Source organism: Oncorhynchus gorbuscha, linkage group LG03 (genome assembly GCF_021184085.1).
Source record: "Oncorhynchus gorbuscha isolate QuinsamMale2020 ecotype Even-year linkage group LG03, OgorEven_v1.0, whole genome shotgun sequence".
Lineage (NCBI taxonomy): Eukaryota > Metazoa > Chordata > Actinopteri > Salmoniformes > Salmonidae > Oncorhynchus > Oncorhynchus gorbuscha.
This window is the reverse complement of record NC_060175.1, coordinates 76,174,386-76,189,790: the sequence shown is the minus strand read 5'-3', so window position 1 is coordinate 76,189,790 and position 15,405 is coordinate 76,174,386. Positions and strand designations below refer to the sequence as shown.

General features: G+C 41.9%; 2 protein-coding genes across 4 annotated transcripts in view; both read left to right on the top strand.

Annotated features, from left to right (window-relative positions):
- Window positions 1-4,985, top strand: part of pard6b (par-6 partitioning defective 6 homolog beta (C. elegans)) — a 42,531-nt gene extending 37,546 nt beyond the window's left edge. For both annotated transcript variants that reach the window (XM_046343741.1, XM_046343740.1), the window contains one exon: window positions 1,212-4,985. In XM_046343741.1, the coding sequence (XP_046199697.1) occupies window positions 1,212-2,092 (881 nt within the window). In that variant the 3' untranslated portion in view covers window positions 2,093-4,985. The remainder of the gene's footprint in view (window positions 1-1,211) is intronic.
- Window positions 4,986-6,647: 1,662 nt separating this feature from the next.
- Window positions 6,648-15,405, top strand: part of LOC124031925 (brefeldin A-inhibited guanine nucleotide-exchange protein 2-like) — a 43,282-nt gene continuing 34,524 nt past the window's right edge. For both annotated transcript variants that reach the window (XM_046343738.1, XM_046343737.1), the window contains exon 1: window positions 6,648-6,974. In XM_046343738.1, coding sequence (XP_046199694.1) covers window positions 6,812-6,974 — 163 coding nt within the window. In that variant the 5' untranslated portion in view covers window positions 6,648-6,811. The remainder of the gene's footprint in view (window positions 6,975-15,405) is intronic.

Sequence of the window (15,405 nt, the reverse complement as noted above, 5' to 3'; positions counted from 1 at the left end):
ATCCTTTTTTTTTTTTTTGATATGGGGAGGGGAGGAGGGAGTACTTGTCAGAATCTGAGTTCTGGAATCCTTATCTACAACCTGCCTAGACCCTATCCCAGATCCACAGTCTATAGTGACAACGCAACTATCCCTGGACAATTATAGATGATGCATACAGTATATCCACATCACCTGAGCTAACTTCAGTGTACACTACGTTACAACACCATGGGGTACGGAAACATGTCTTTAATTCTAGGATATACAGTACCAGTCAAACGTTTGGATACACCTACTTTTTTCTACATTGAGTTGGTCTGCGGAGTGAAGTAAAAGCAGTCAACAAGTGGTCAGCATATGTGGGAACTCCTTCAAGACTGTTGGAAAAGCATTCCAGGTGATGCTGGTTGAGAGAATGCCAAGAGTGTGCAAAGCTGTCAAGGCAAACAGTGGCTATTTTGAAAAATCTCAAATATAAAATATATGTTTTGTTTAATACTTTTTTTGGGGGGGGGTTACTTTGTTATTCCATATGTTATTTCATAGTTGTGATTATTATTATTATTCTACAATGTAGAAAATAGTTACAATAAAGAAAAACCCTTGAATGAGTAGGTGTGTCCAAACTTTTGACTGGTACTGTGTGTATATATAGCCAGCGGGAGAGAGAAAAGACAGAGCGATAGATAAAGAGAATGACTGGGACACAACACAGGAGGGAGTTAATGTTTATGATAATGTTCAGCATCTGTGTGCTGGTAGTTAACCATTAGAGCCATTGCCTGGTTCTCTCTGTCCTCCCAGACCTTTGATCTAGTATAGAGTCCTAGCCATGCTCAGGTATGTCCCACAGCAGCACGGTCGCAATGAGTAAGCCTGTGAGGAATTCAGAAAGCCCTTTCATGAAATAGAGACAGGAGTCTATGCTTCCATTTACTCTACATGAGGAATAATACCAGGGAAGGGAGGGCAGAGGAAAGCACTGAAACAAGTCTAGTGAAAGGAGGGAGTGGCTCTAAGATAAGGGAAGCATTGGGCTTAGAGAAACACAATCGCGTTTGCATAACTACAGTAAAGTCTGCAGTAGAATGTCAGTAATGAATTATACTTCCACCATGATAATGATTGTCAGTAAGCATTTATGGGATGATATTGGATCCCGTCTGCACTGATGTGATATTGATATGGTTGGTTCTATTACATTATGTTTTTCCCCTCTCTTTTTGCAGAGGAAGCAGACTACTCTGCGTTTGGTACGGACTCTCTGACCCGTCCTAAGAAGACTGTCCTAGCTGCCGTGTTGCTGCGGCCTGATGCCAACCGGAAGAAGCCCCCTGTGATCATTAGCCTGCCCAGAGACTTCAGGCCTGTCTCCTCCATCATCGACGTAGACATACTCCCTGAGACACACCGCCGGGTGCGCCTCTACAAGCACGGCCAGGAGAAACCATTGGGTTTCTACATCCGCGACGGCTCCAGCGTCCGGGTCACACCCCAGGGTCTTGAGAAGGTTCCTGGGATCTTCATCTCCCGCATGGTGCCTGGGGGCCTAGCTGAGAGCACTGGCCTGCTGGCCGTCAACGACGAGGTGCTTGAGGTCAACGGCATTGAGGTTCAAGGCAAGTCTCTGGACCAGGTGACTGACATGATGATTGCCAACAGCCACAACCTCATTGTGACGGTGAAGCCAGCCAACCAGCGCAACAACATCATACGGAGCAGTGGCGGAGGGGGTGGGGCGGCTTCCGGGAGTTCGGGTCGCTCTTCCGACAGCGGCGCAAGTTTCTATGGCTATTTCACCCCTGGTGCTGCCATAGCGACGACCCCGGCACACATCATCCAGAACTTCCACCCAGAGGAGCTAGAAAGTGATGAGGATGATGAGGACCTGGTGATCGAGGCAGACGGGGAGGCCTTGCCCATCCCACGGGCAGCCTCGGCCAGCTGCAGCATGCCCTCCCTGCCCCGCTACGAGCCCCACCTGAACCTCCGCTCCACAGCCAACGGAGCCCTGGCCTCCAGCACCGGTTCACTGAGCACGGTCAGCACGCCCGACAGGGGCCTAGAAGGAAGGAGCCTTGAGGAGGACGGCACACTCATCACACTGTAGACACATACATACACTCTTCATACTTGCACAATAATTACAGCACGCACACATTCATACTTAAATAGTTTTACTCTCGCTCTTATATGCAAAAACATAGTCTTGCACATACATACAGATACCTTCATGCTTACACAAAGAACACAAACGCCAAGACCTACGCATGCGTGCCATAGTATCGCCACAGCCCTCCCTACACTGTGACCGACAGACACATTAATTACACATGGTGTTTGTGTGGAAGGGAAACCTCTTGATTCAAAACCACAAAAAGCACTTGTTTCTATTTTGGGAGGGGGAGACCGTTTCTATATTCTTCCTCTTGATGGCAGGAATGAGATGGTATTCTCAGTTTTTCTTTTTTTTCAATTTTGTGAACTGTACGAAAGGACTGATTTTAATGAAAGAAGTAGGCAAATGGATGCACATATGTATGCTCTGACCTCTCCCTAGCTATTCTACCCTGGCTTGTTAGATAGAGGAGACTGTCATGTGCTCAAGACAATCTGCCTTTGCCTTGTCACTTTGCAAATGACAACAACCCTCTCCTAGGTGATTACAGCATGTGGGAACTGAAGTAATGGCTTCCATCCTACCTGTTACCATAGTAACCAACAAAGAGCAGAGGTCTGCAATAATACTCTAATTTTAGTCTGATGGGGAAAAACAAATATGGGCTTCTTTGTGTGGATCCGAACAGGGTTAACCACTATTCCTATGTTTTTTCCCCACAAGCTTTTAATGTTGATAATCATTAAAAACCAACTAGAAGCAATTATGCGAAGCAACTAGACTTTCGAAAATCTCTAAGGTTTAATGCTGTTTTTTTTCTGTTTTATTTCAATCAAATAATTTACTGTATGATTTTTATTTAGTGGAAAATAAGTGTACCGCAACATACAATATTGGAATTCTAAGGACCCATGGGTAAGGACCATATCTCTACATTACTGTCGTCGGTAATAATCCAGGATGTCGTTGTGTGGGGTGAGGAAGATCCATCTTGTTTTTATTTTTTATTGAACTTTTCTTTCCTCATGACAAGGGCTATTTCCCCACTTTGTCTATAAAGTGTGACAGTTGTGATTGTATATGTGATTCTCTGATTTCTCTGACCATGACTCTTCACTCATCTCAGTATGTTCCTCTTGTTCTCTCTTTTCATCTGTCCATGTTTTGTATGGGTGGAAGTACATGTAACCGATAGGGTGGACTTTCTTACAGTTTTCCATCTCTAAGTTCACTTCGATGTGGCCTGAATCATTCGTGTTTGAACAGTGCCCTCAATTCATATACAGTATTTGTCCCTATTTCAAAGAATGTAATACTGGTATAGATTGCACATGAATAACTGGACTGTGACTGATGTTACATAACAGAGCTAGGACACTAATGCCCCAAGAGAGGAGGGATGGGACTGTTGAAGAACCAAGTCGGCAGGAAGAAGTTACTATTTTGGCACTCTCACACATCCCGACCTAGTCTCTGTGTTTGCACCTTCTGTTTGAGTAAGGTGGAGTTCGTCTAGAGCTACGCATTGAATAACTTGGATCAGGTGAGGGGAGTGCGTATTCTCACCTGTTCCTGGTCACATGTCTGTCACCTCATGTCTGTACCTGTGGTTGTTCAGGAAGGTGATTTTAGAATGCCGGTAGCATCGATCCAACAGACTTTCCCAAAACACGAGACAGTTTCTCACCGAACCATAGCTGTGGGAAGTTGGGGTGCTGAAGGTGCTGCAGCACCCCTGCCCGCAAGCTACTTCCCGCGGCTATGCAGCAAACTACAAATGCTTAACTTGAAACTGATCAGGCGAGTACTGCAGAACGTCTTCATTCTGATAGATTGTAGTTTTATTCTCTGTGTGATTAGTTGCCATTGAGCTGTTGTGAAGTATATTTGGGAATTAACACTAAGGCTGTACTCAACATGTAAACAGTAATAGAAGCTAACATACTTCTTTGAGAGCAGATGGGGCACTGATGTGCATCATTTCTCATTGATTTTGGATTTTGCTAGGGGAAACGAAATGTACTATGAACAGTTACTCCCCTCTAACCCCCTGGACTGCAGTCTTGTCTTACCTGTAGAAATACCTAATGAGAATCATACACTGGATCTGTGATCAAACATCTGCTCAGAGCAGGTTATGTGAACTGAACTTCCACTCCCTATCATATTGACACTGAGGTACTACTCCATTCTCTGTTATGGTACACACGGTGTTGACGAGTTGAGATTTGCTTTGTCTCTCATTCCAAACAGTTCTGTAACATTCAAAGCATGACGAGTGACATTTTGAATGGCTGAATTTTAGAAATCTGTTTAATTTATTTTAGTTTTAACTACACAGGGCATTGGGATTGTAACCACAGCTATTTATTTTGTAATCATGTTTCAGCATAGCAATGAAAAGTCATATGTTTTCATTTGTGTAACTGATCCACTGTTATTTGGTTGAAGTTCATGATCTCATCTATTCCTGGTAGGTACTTCTTCTTATCCTATTAAAAGTAGTTTGATTCAAATGTTTCTGTACAAGCAGTTTATAGGGGGGGTAGATTATAACTCACTATGATAGTCCCCCCCCCCCCCCCGAATACTGTGACTTCCTGTATTTCAGAGAATACACAACAGGCTTCGGAATTATATTGTTTTGTGTCAGTTCCTTTTTTGTCTTTTTTTTAAAGATAATGAGCAAGGATTTTTGCTTGCTAGATAAATCCTAAGGTATAGATTTGTACTGAACATTTTCAGTATTTTCTTATCAATGCTATATGTACATTTTTATCACATTTAATGAAAATGTTTTAAAGTAGTAAAGAAATGTATGAATAGATGCACATGTATAATTATTGATTCCATGAGCTGGAAAAATAAACTAATATGTAGCAATCATTGACTATATGTTTTGTTTATTTTCTTCATTTAAAATGCTGGTTTTTGTAATAATAAAAATGTAAATATTTCATGAGCCAAAAGTAACAAAATGCTGAGGATCATATCATGTGCATTGGACACTGTGCTATCTAACCTCCAATCGAGCTTCAATGCCATACAACACTCCTTCCGTGGCCTCCAACTGCTCTTAAACGCTAGTAAAACCAAATGCATGCTTTTCAACCGATCGCTGCCTGCACCCGCATGCCCGACTAGCATCACCACACTGGATGGCTCCGACCTTGAATATGTGGACACCTATAAGTACCTAGGTGTCTGGCTAGACTGCAAACTCTCCTTCCAGACCCATATCAAACATCTCCAATCGAAAATCAAATCAAGAATCGGCTTTCTATTCCGCAACAAAGCCTCCTTCACTCACGCCGCCAAGCTTACCCTAGTAAAACTGACTATCCTACCGATCCTCGACTTCGGCGACGTCATCTACAAAATTGCTTCCAACACTCTACTCAGCAAACTGGATGCAGTTTATCACAGTGCCATCCGTTTTGTCACTAAAGCACCTTATATTACCCACCACTGCGACTTGTATGCTCTAGTCGGCTGGCCCTCGCTACATATTCGTCACCAGACCCACTGGCTTCAGGTCATCTACAAGGCCATGCTAGGCAAAGCTCCGCCTTATCTCAGCTCACTGGTCACGATGGCAACACCCATCCGTAGCACGCGCTCCAGCAGGTGTATCTCATTGATCATCCCTAAAGCCAACACCTCATTCGGCCGCCTTTCGTTCCAGTACTCTGCTGCCTGTGACTGGAACGAATTGCAAAAATCGCTGAAGTTGGAGACTTTTATCTCCCTCACCAACTTCAAACATCAGCTAGCTGAGCAGCTAACCGATCACTGCAGCTGTACATAATCTATTGGTAAATAGCACACCCATTTTCACCGACCTCATCCCCACAGTTTTTATTTATTTACTTTTCTGCTCTTGCACACCAATAACTCTACCTGTACATGATCATCTGATCATTTATCACTTCAGTGTTTATCTGCAATATTGTAATTATTCGCCTACCTCCTCATGCCTTTTGCACACATTGTATATAGACTCCCCTTTTTTTCTCTGTGTTATTGACTTGTTAATTGTTTACTCCATGTGTAACTCTGTTGTCTGTTCACACTGCTATGCTTTATCTTGGCCAGGTCGCAGTTGCAAATGAGAACCTGTTCTCAACTAGCCTACCTGGTTAAATAAAGGTGAAATAAAAAAAGTGCTCCCATCATATCTTGTCATGTTCCAGACTTGGGACCATTGGCTTGGGCACAGTTGAAACATAGTAGCAAAGATGCTGGTAACGCATTCAGTTGTACCAAGGATGAGGAATCAGCCTTTCCCTTTCCATCATGTTTCTATAAAAAAAAATTTTTTTTACCGAACTAAAAAAAAAACCGATATTTTGGGGCCACACTTCTGCTTTCAGAAGAATCCAAATCAATTAAACTTAATACTAACGAGTCACGTCGGGGCTAAAATATCTGTAAGAAATATGTATAAAACCCTTATCAGCATGACGCATATAAGGTTTTGTTGGGAAACTGAAGGGATCATTCGATCCAGTGGAGGGTGCCAAAGCGTCAATCAGTTTAGAATCACGTGACGTGTAAACAACATGGCGACTCAGTGCTGAGGTAGCAGCCCCAACAAACTCGGTGGATTGACACACCGATAGCCTGGTTTAGTTCGCATTTCTCTCGCCTGCATCTACGCAGGGTCAGGCCAGAGATGCCGGCCTGAGAGAACAGCACTTTTATCAAAAGATGCAACAGCAACAACGTCTTGCTCAACAACACCAGAAGCAGACGGAAAGCACAAAAACCAAGAGCATGTTTCTGTCTAGGGCGCTGGAAAAAATCCTGTCGGATAAGGAGGTGAAGCGGAGCCAGCACAGCCAGCTGCGTAAAGCATGCCAAGTGGCTCTTGGTGCGTGAGTTAAACATTTTTATTGGTGGACGTTGCATCCTTAGTGTTGTTATTTCTTCAATGTAATATTTTAGCTACCTAACGTTAGCCCTTCCGTGCCAACTAGTTAATTTTGTTTGTTAGCGAGCTAGCTATGGCGTTCAATGGCCTCCTGTCAAGTTAGCAAGCTTGCTAGCCAGTTCGATTAGCCAGATTGGTGGCTAGATAGCTACCAACACAACGCAGCATAATGTTCAATGCTTCCAGTCTTTGAAAACTAGTTAATGATCGTGGAGCCTTGTCATATATCTGACTGCATGTGAACACTGGGCTATTCAGTTATATGCTATGTCTTCAGATTGCAATATCATCCATGTCAACTTTGACAGCTAGCCAGTTGGCTAACGAGTTAGCTTGCTACCCAGCCATTGGACCAATCATTGTACAGTACGTAGCACTGTCACCTTCAGTCAGCTGGCAATTTACTTTAATCAGGATATTCTGACGTCTATTTTCCACTGAGCAGTGGAGCGATAGTTTTACAGTCCCTCGCATTGCTCTTGTGCTGTGTTTAAAAAAAATATATATCAATACTGCTAAATGGTAAACATGTTGGAGACATGGCAGCTGTACATTTGTACTGTTAATGAATACACATGTGTATTTTACTGTAGTTGAATGTTCATTTTTACTGCTAGTTCAGAACGGCGTAGTTGCTGTTGTCCAAAAAAAACACGAGGTTCTTGAGCAGGGTCGAACCCAGTGATGTGTGTAAACCCATCATTGGTCTAATCTAGAAGAATTTATACTTAGATGTTTTAAGCTACCAGAAATTCCAGTTCAGTGATGGCATACTTCCGGGAACTTCGAAGCCTATTGTCTAGTCTCTCCCTCACTTATTTTGAGATGGAAATAAGAGGCAAACAAGTTTGTGCTTTGACCCGGTCCTGCACTGCACATTATTTATGATTCATGGCAGGTAGACAAGCAATGGTTTCCTATTCACAACTTAGATTCCAGGCGACACATTGTCACAGACGGGTAACCCCATACTGAAGTAGCTCCAGATTCATCAGGTGGGTAAATGTTGACTTTGCTCCCTTTAAGTGAATCTCTCCATATTTACATTACCCAGCCCATTCATAGACTATCATATATGGTACACTATACAGTTTACTTAGGCTCTAGTTTATTCATGGCATACTTGTTGTTGGCATAGATGTTGCGTTCATCCTGGTTTGGAGTGGTGGTGGGAGAACCTGCCTGCCTATCACCGCTACACTTCATTGCCGAAGTTCTTTGTTATAATGAGCATTGTTAATCTGATAACATGTTATAATAAGAATGCCACAATGAATCCTTATCCTCCTCTGACAAATATTAGCCGCTCTTTTTCACAAACTGAGTGGCCAATGGACTGGTTCTCCCTAGTTTGTGTAAGCACACATGCCATCGAGCAATTAGGCTAAATGTTCTAGGGGGGGTTCCACTTCCAACAGACACTGTCTGGCGCCATAGTTTGTTCATTTGCACTTTACTGCACTGTAATGTATCCTAGGTTGTGACATTTAGACTATTGCACAAGTTGTATATCCTGATTATACTTATTTTAAAGGGGAGATGAGCGACTGGAGGTGTCCAGTGGTGCTATAATTATAATACTGCTTCCACGGTTAATGGAATGTTTATGGATCCCAGATGAGCCTTGGGAGATTCAGGCCATCTTTTTTCTCCCCTTTCGGATTAAGCAGTTTTCGGACGCCAGCACGCAGGCACACAGTTGAGAGGAACACAGGGTCAAGCTGCAGTTGAGACTACAACTGCTGTAGGCTATTTCCAAAGTCCATAGTCTATGCTCCCTGTTCTGCTGTTATGTATGCCTTGCCTTGAGAACAACTTTGTGTGTCAGCAGTTGCCAAGAATATCAGTATGTGGAGTCCTTGGGTATAGCAGCAGTTGGTCGTCTAGATGTGTGTGATACAGCCCTTGATCACATCTGGCCTTGTATGCAAATGCGTAGGCCTAATACATAAGCAAAATCGTGACATTGAGTGGTGCATTTAGGCCTGTTTCGACAGAGCTGTTATGAGCACAGGCCCTTGTGTCACAACTTTGGACAGATCAATGTCAAGGGGATACGATTGTGTCTGGTCATTAGCTAGAGGTTTATGGGTTTTGCGGTGGAGTGTAGGCCTACTTTAATTTCAGTTCGCCTAACACCATAATATCAATGGTTTGAAGTTTGTTTGATTTGTTTTTGCTAATGTAACTGTATAAATGGGTATGTTGACACTCATTTCTATGCTACTGAAATGAATTGAGTCACAGAGGAGGCACTTCTGAGGGGTATAGTACAAAGCAGGATCAATGAGTTGGCTAGCTAACTTTGACAAAAACAACCAGAAAGAACTGTTGATTTTCTGGTTCGTTAGGAAACCTAAACGGGTACGTGTTTTGGTTGTTGAGTCAATTATACCATGCCTATTTCAAGCTTATCTTTCTAAAAGTTCAAATGTGTTTCAGAACATGTAGGCAAGTCAGCTGGGTGAAATTCCACCATAACAGAGTGACACTGGGACCCACTTGTTCTTTTTTCAATGTATGCCAACCAAAAACCATTAATTGGAAAGTTTAACAAATCATGCTCAAGTCTACTTTTAACAATTGCCACTGAACATTTTACTAAAACACATTTGCTTGAGGAACAGTGCAGGTGGAAAGTTTGGTAACAGAATGACAGTAAAATATCAATGTTTTTTATGTGACCATGTTCTCCAAAAACTCTTATTTGAATCTTAATTCAAAGTAGATATGTCTGCAGAAAGAATGTGGTGTCAGCTACGATATAATCTATTTTAGTTATTGAACTACAGTAACAGAAGTGGATCAAACCCCGGTAACAGAATGTCATCATGGGTCCTTGATCTGTACTATATAGAAATGCATTCTTATGAATGTCATTCTCTTCATGGTGATGTATCCTGAATAGGTAGAACAATGTAATATCTTCCTTTACATGTTTGGGTATTATTCTACACACTGGCTATTATTCTAATAAACTCCACCCCCAAACAAGATCTGTACCATTCATAGACATCAATGTTTCACAAGTTTGCACATCACAGTACAGTCAAGGAAAGTTGAGTACAGTCCAGTAGAGTATATTACATTCCACCCTACTCTTGTACTGTATTGTACAGAATCTACTGAACTATACTACTTTTCTTTACTGTACTGTGCTCTACTTATTGGTAGTTCCTGGAATTTTGCAACCCTACTGGCATGCATGTTATTAATATTAGACCTCTTGATTACAATGAAGAGCAAAATGTGCCACTCTGTTCTGGACCAGCTGCAGTTTAACTAGGTCTTTCTTTGCAGCACTTGACCATATGACTGAACAATAATTCAGATAAACTAGAGCCTGCTGGATTTGCTTTGTGGAGTGAGGTGTCAAAAAAGCAGAGCATCTCTTTATTACTGACAGACCTCTCCCCATCTTTATAACCATTGAATCTATATATTTTGACCATGACAGTTAACAGACTTTGATAACACCAAGTAATTTAGTGTCTTCATCTTGTTCTTCAGCCACACCATTCATGACCAGATTCTGCTAATTTGCAAATAAATTCATTAAAATTCCTAGTATGGGATTTTCTGGATTCCTTTTTCTCATTTTGTCTGTCATAGTTGAAGTGTACCTATGATGTATATTACAGGCCTCTCATCTTTTAAAGTTTGAGACTTGCACAATTGGTGGCTGACTAAATGCTTTTTTTGCCCCACTGTGTGTGTGTATATATATATATATATATATATAATTTTTTTTTTTTTTTTTTTCAATGACATTAGAGAAGCTTCCAAAAAACCAGAACCAGAAAACCATCTAAGTTCTATTAGATAGCTCTGAACCCACGATATGGCTGAGGTTGAAAAGCCATAACACATACAGTGGTTCCTCCTTTAAAAGTTGTGAGTTTACGCCGTGGGACTTAGAGGTACCCAGCATCACGGCTTCATTGCTCCAGACCACAGCAGAGTGGAGTTAGAGCACTCATTATGCTTTTGGGTTCCAAGGTTTTTATATAACCAATCATATTGATTGGTTCCAATGACGAATTTGACGTTATGCCACCCGTCACTGGTGACTCTCTTAAGCAGATATGTCTGACAAATACATTACTGTGGAAGCAAATGTAAATAATTATAACGTCATAACGAGTCAAGCAAAACAAATCCAATTGAGAGGATTCGGCGTCTCATCAGTTGTAAATCATGCATTGCCTTGTGTCAAGATCGCAGATTTTAGAGAAACAACAAATGTCAGTACATATAATTGTCTTATATCAGCTGAAAGCTTAAATTCTTGTTAATATAACTGCAATGTCCAATTTATAGTAGCTATTACTGCGAAAAAATGCCATGCTATTGTTTGAGGAGAGCACCCAACAAAAGTTTTCACCGCGATAGGTTTGATAAATTTACCTCTGAAGGTGAAATGTGTACTTACACTCTGATTTCCACTCATCCATTTCACTCATCCAAGGGTCCCGGAGTTAACATGAAGTGTTGTGTTGTTAGAGAGGTCCATATAGCACGCATGATCGATTTTGTATTTCCACTCGTTCAATCTGCAAAGAAAGGAATCTGAAAATCTCAACCTAAAAGTTGTTTCAACCAGTCAAATCGCATTCGTATGTATTTCTCAGAGATCCTAGAACATAACGAGACTTCACTATATCATTATGGGTGTAGTATATCCTATAGGACACCATGTTTGGTCAGAGAGCGACGCCTTCATGGCATGCCAATGACGCGGGCGGTGTTCACTTCAATGACTCTACCTTGGTCAAATAAGCACCAATCGGGGTCAAACAAAGCTAGCTAGATAGCCAATGAGCTGGGCTTTACCAGAGTATCCAGAAAATATGTATCGGTCGTAAAATGTAGCTACTAACCTTGTACGGCAGCATGCCTTTTCATTTTGGACAAAAATTACAAGAATATTCAGTTATGAAGTTACGAAAACTGGTTGTTTTGGCAATGTTGAATTTATAATATGGCTACGAATACTGGAAAAGCTAAAATAAAATAAAAAGCTAAAGTCCAAGTATACAGACTTGATGATGTTCTTGCAGAAAAATTTAATATATAATTGTTTTTTTCTTTGTATTTTCTTCTACCAGATCTATTGTGTTATTTTCTCCTACATTCATTTCCACAAACTTCAAAGTGTTTCCTTTCAAATGGTACCAAGAATATGCATATCCTTTCTTCAGGGCCTGAGCTACAAGCAGTTTGATTTGGTATGTCATTTTAGGCAAAAATCGAAAAAGGGAGACAAGCCATTGTGCATATTTTTTTGTCATAAAGTTCATTTACAAAAATTGCTACTTAGCATGTTTCTTTTCAGTCATATACCAGGTGTATCAAACTCCATTCTTTGAATGATGCTGTGTCTGCATGTATTTATTACAAACACTTCAAGTGTTTACCACTCCTGTGATATCAATGATTACACATTGTAACTATGTAACTACAAGAAACATGATTTAAGTAAAGGCTGGATTCTAATTCATATTTACAGCGGAAAAACAGTACATTACACTTCCTATGCATATCTAACTCCCTTCATCTGCATTCATCTGAGGAGGTTCTCCCAGCCTTGTGGACGATTGAAAACAGGGCAGCAAAGTTTGTCACCAGAGCGATTTGGAGCATATTACTATTTGCCTGTGAAAAACCAGACCTTTATACAAACTTACTAAGCTGAATTCTTGATGCACAACCAAAGGTGCTGCCATATCCTGCCAGCACGCCCACAATCGAGCAATTCAGGCTCAGAATGATGCGTGGAAGAGGGCGAGGAATGAGATGGGAGTAAGAATCCAGGCTATTTGCTCTGAGACCCGGCATAATAATGTAATGAAACAAGCAGGGAGCAGGTTTTGAAACCTCAACATTCTGGCCCGAAGTCCAGCACGCCCAAATGTATTAATTGGGGTTGGGGCCGACTGTGGCTAAAAACATTAACATTTGGAATCTTTAATAACAAGTGGAAAAGGGGAAAAGTTATTATTAGTTTTTCACAAGCGTAGCAGGTTGTGAATTCTGCCAACAATGTTTCTAGGGTGGGCTGTTAGCTGAACAAAAGACTATACGACCTTTACTGAAGAATTGTCTAATAGCCGAGCTAGGTGTGAACCCCCCCTTTCACCACATTCCCAGTGGGTCAGAAGTTTACATGCACTCAATTTGGTAGCATTGCCTTTAAATTGTTTAACTTGGGTAAAATGTTTCAGGTAGCCTTCCAAAAGCTTCCCACAATAAGTTTGGTGTATTTTGGCCCATTCCTCTTGACAGCTGGTGTAACTGAGTCAAGTTTGTAGGCCTCCTTGCTTGCACACGCTTTTTCAGTTCTGCCCACACATTTTCTATAGGATTGAGGTCAGGGCTTTGTGATGGCCACTCCAATACCTTGACTTTGTTGTCTTTTAGCCATTTTGCCACAACTTTGGAAGTATGCTTGGTATGCGTTGTCCATTTGAAAGACACATTTGCGACCAAGCTTAAACTTCCAAACTGATGTCTTGAGATGTTGCTTCAATATATCTACATAATTTTCCTTCTCATGATGACATTTATTTTGAAGTGCAACAGGACCTCCTGCAGCAAAGCACCCCTACAGCATGATGCTGCCACCCCCCGTGCTTCACGATTGGGATGGCGTTCTTCAGCTTGCAAGCCTCCCCCTTTTTCCTCCAAACATAACGATGGTCATTATGGCAAAACGGTTCTGTTTTTGTTTCATCAGACCAGAGGACATTGTTCCCAAAAAGTACAATCTTTGTCCCCATGTGCAGTTGCAAACCGTGGTCTGACCCTTTTATGGTGGTTTTGAAGCAGTAGATTCTTCCTTGCTGAGTGGCCTTTCAGGTTCTGTTGATATCGGACTCGTTTTACTGTGGATATAGATAGTTTTGTACCTGTTTACTCCAGCATCTTCACAAGGTCCTTTGCTGTTCATTGATGCTTCCGGTTCCGGTTGGAGCGAGTGGTCGCATCTGCACGTCGCTCCAACGGGTAGTATAACTTTTTCATTATATTTCATTATATCACAACGGTTTGATTTGTCTTATCTTAGCAATTTCTTCTCAGCTAGCTACATAGCCGTCTTTGTATCAAAAGATAATTGCGTAATTATCGTATTTCGCCGTCCTAACGTAGTCTTCACTAGTCTTCACTAGCCAGCTAGCTAACGTCCACTGATTAGCTGCACTGGAGAAACTGTTACACTCAACTGAACGACTTGATTAGTTTAGTGTCAGCTAGCTACATATCTGTCTTTGCTGTCTTCGTATCATCGTATCATCGTATCCAAGATAATTGTGTTGTTTAGGTTTAGAGTGTGTAGTCTTAGAGTGATTATCTTAATTTACCGAGGTTAGCTAGCCAGCTATTTGTCGTCCTTAACGTAGGTGACTCTGCTAGCTAGCCAACAGCTAGCCAACGCTAGCCAACGTCTTCTGTATAGAACTCAACTACCCGGTCGCATTCACAGGTTGTATCACATTTTCACTTCATTTTCATTACAGTACAACGGTTTGATTTGTTTGATCGTAGCTAGCTACATAGCCGTCTTTGTATCAAAGATAATTGTGTAGTCTAGAGCGATTTTCTAGGTTCGCTAGCCATCTATTGTCGTTCTTTTAACGCAACGTAACGTAAACAACACTGCTAGCTAGCCTGCTAGCCCCCGAATAGCAACACTGCAGAAACTATTACACTCAACGGAACGACTTGATTAGTGTAGTGTCAACAACGCACCCACTGCCAGCTGGCCTACTTCAGCAGTACTGTATCATTTTAATCATTTTAGTCAATAAGATTCTTGCTACGTAGCTTAACTTTCTGAACATTCGAGACGTGTAGTCCACTTGTCATTCCAATCTCCTTTGCATTAGCGTAGCCTCTTCTGTAGCCTGTCAACTATGTGTCGGTTTATCCCTGTTCTCTCCTCTCTGCACAGACCATACAAACGCTCCTCAAGTCTGGTGGTCCCAGCGCACGACCCACGTGGAGTTCCAGGTCTCCGGTAGCCTCTGGAACTGCCAATCTGCGGTCAACAAGGCAGAGTTCATCTCAGCCCATGCCTCCCTCCAGTCCCTCGACTTCTTGGCCCTGACGGAAACATGGATCACCACAGACAACACTGCTACTCCTACTGCTCTCTCTTCGTCCGCCCACGTGTTCTCGCACACCCCGAGAGCGTCTGGTCAGCGGGGTGGTGGCACCGGGATCCTCATCTCTCCCAAGTGGTCATTCTCTCTTTCTCCCCTTACCCATCTGTCTATCGCCTCCTTTGAATTCCATGCTGTCACAGTCACTAGCCCTTTCAAGCTTAACATCCTTATCATTTATCGCCCTCCAGGTTCCCTCGGAGAGTTCA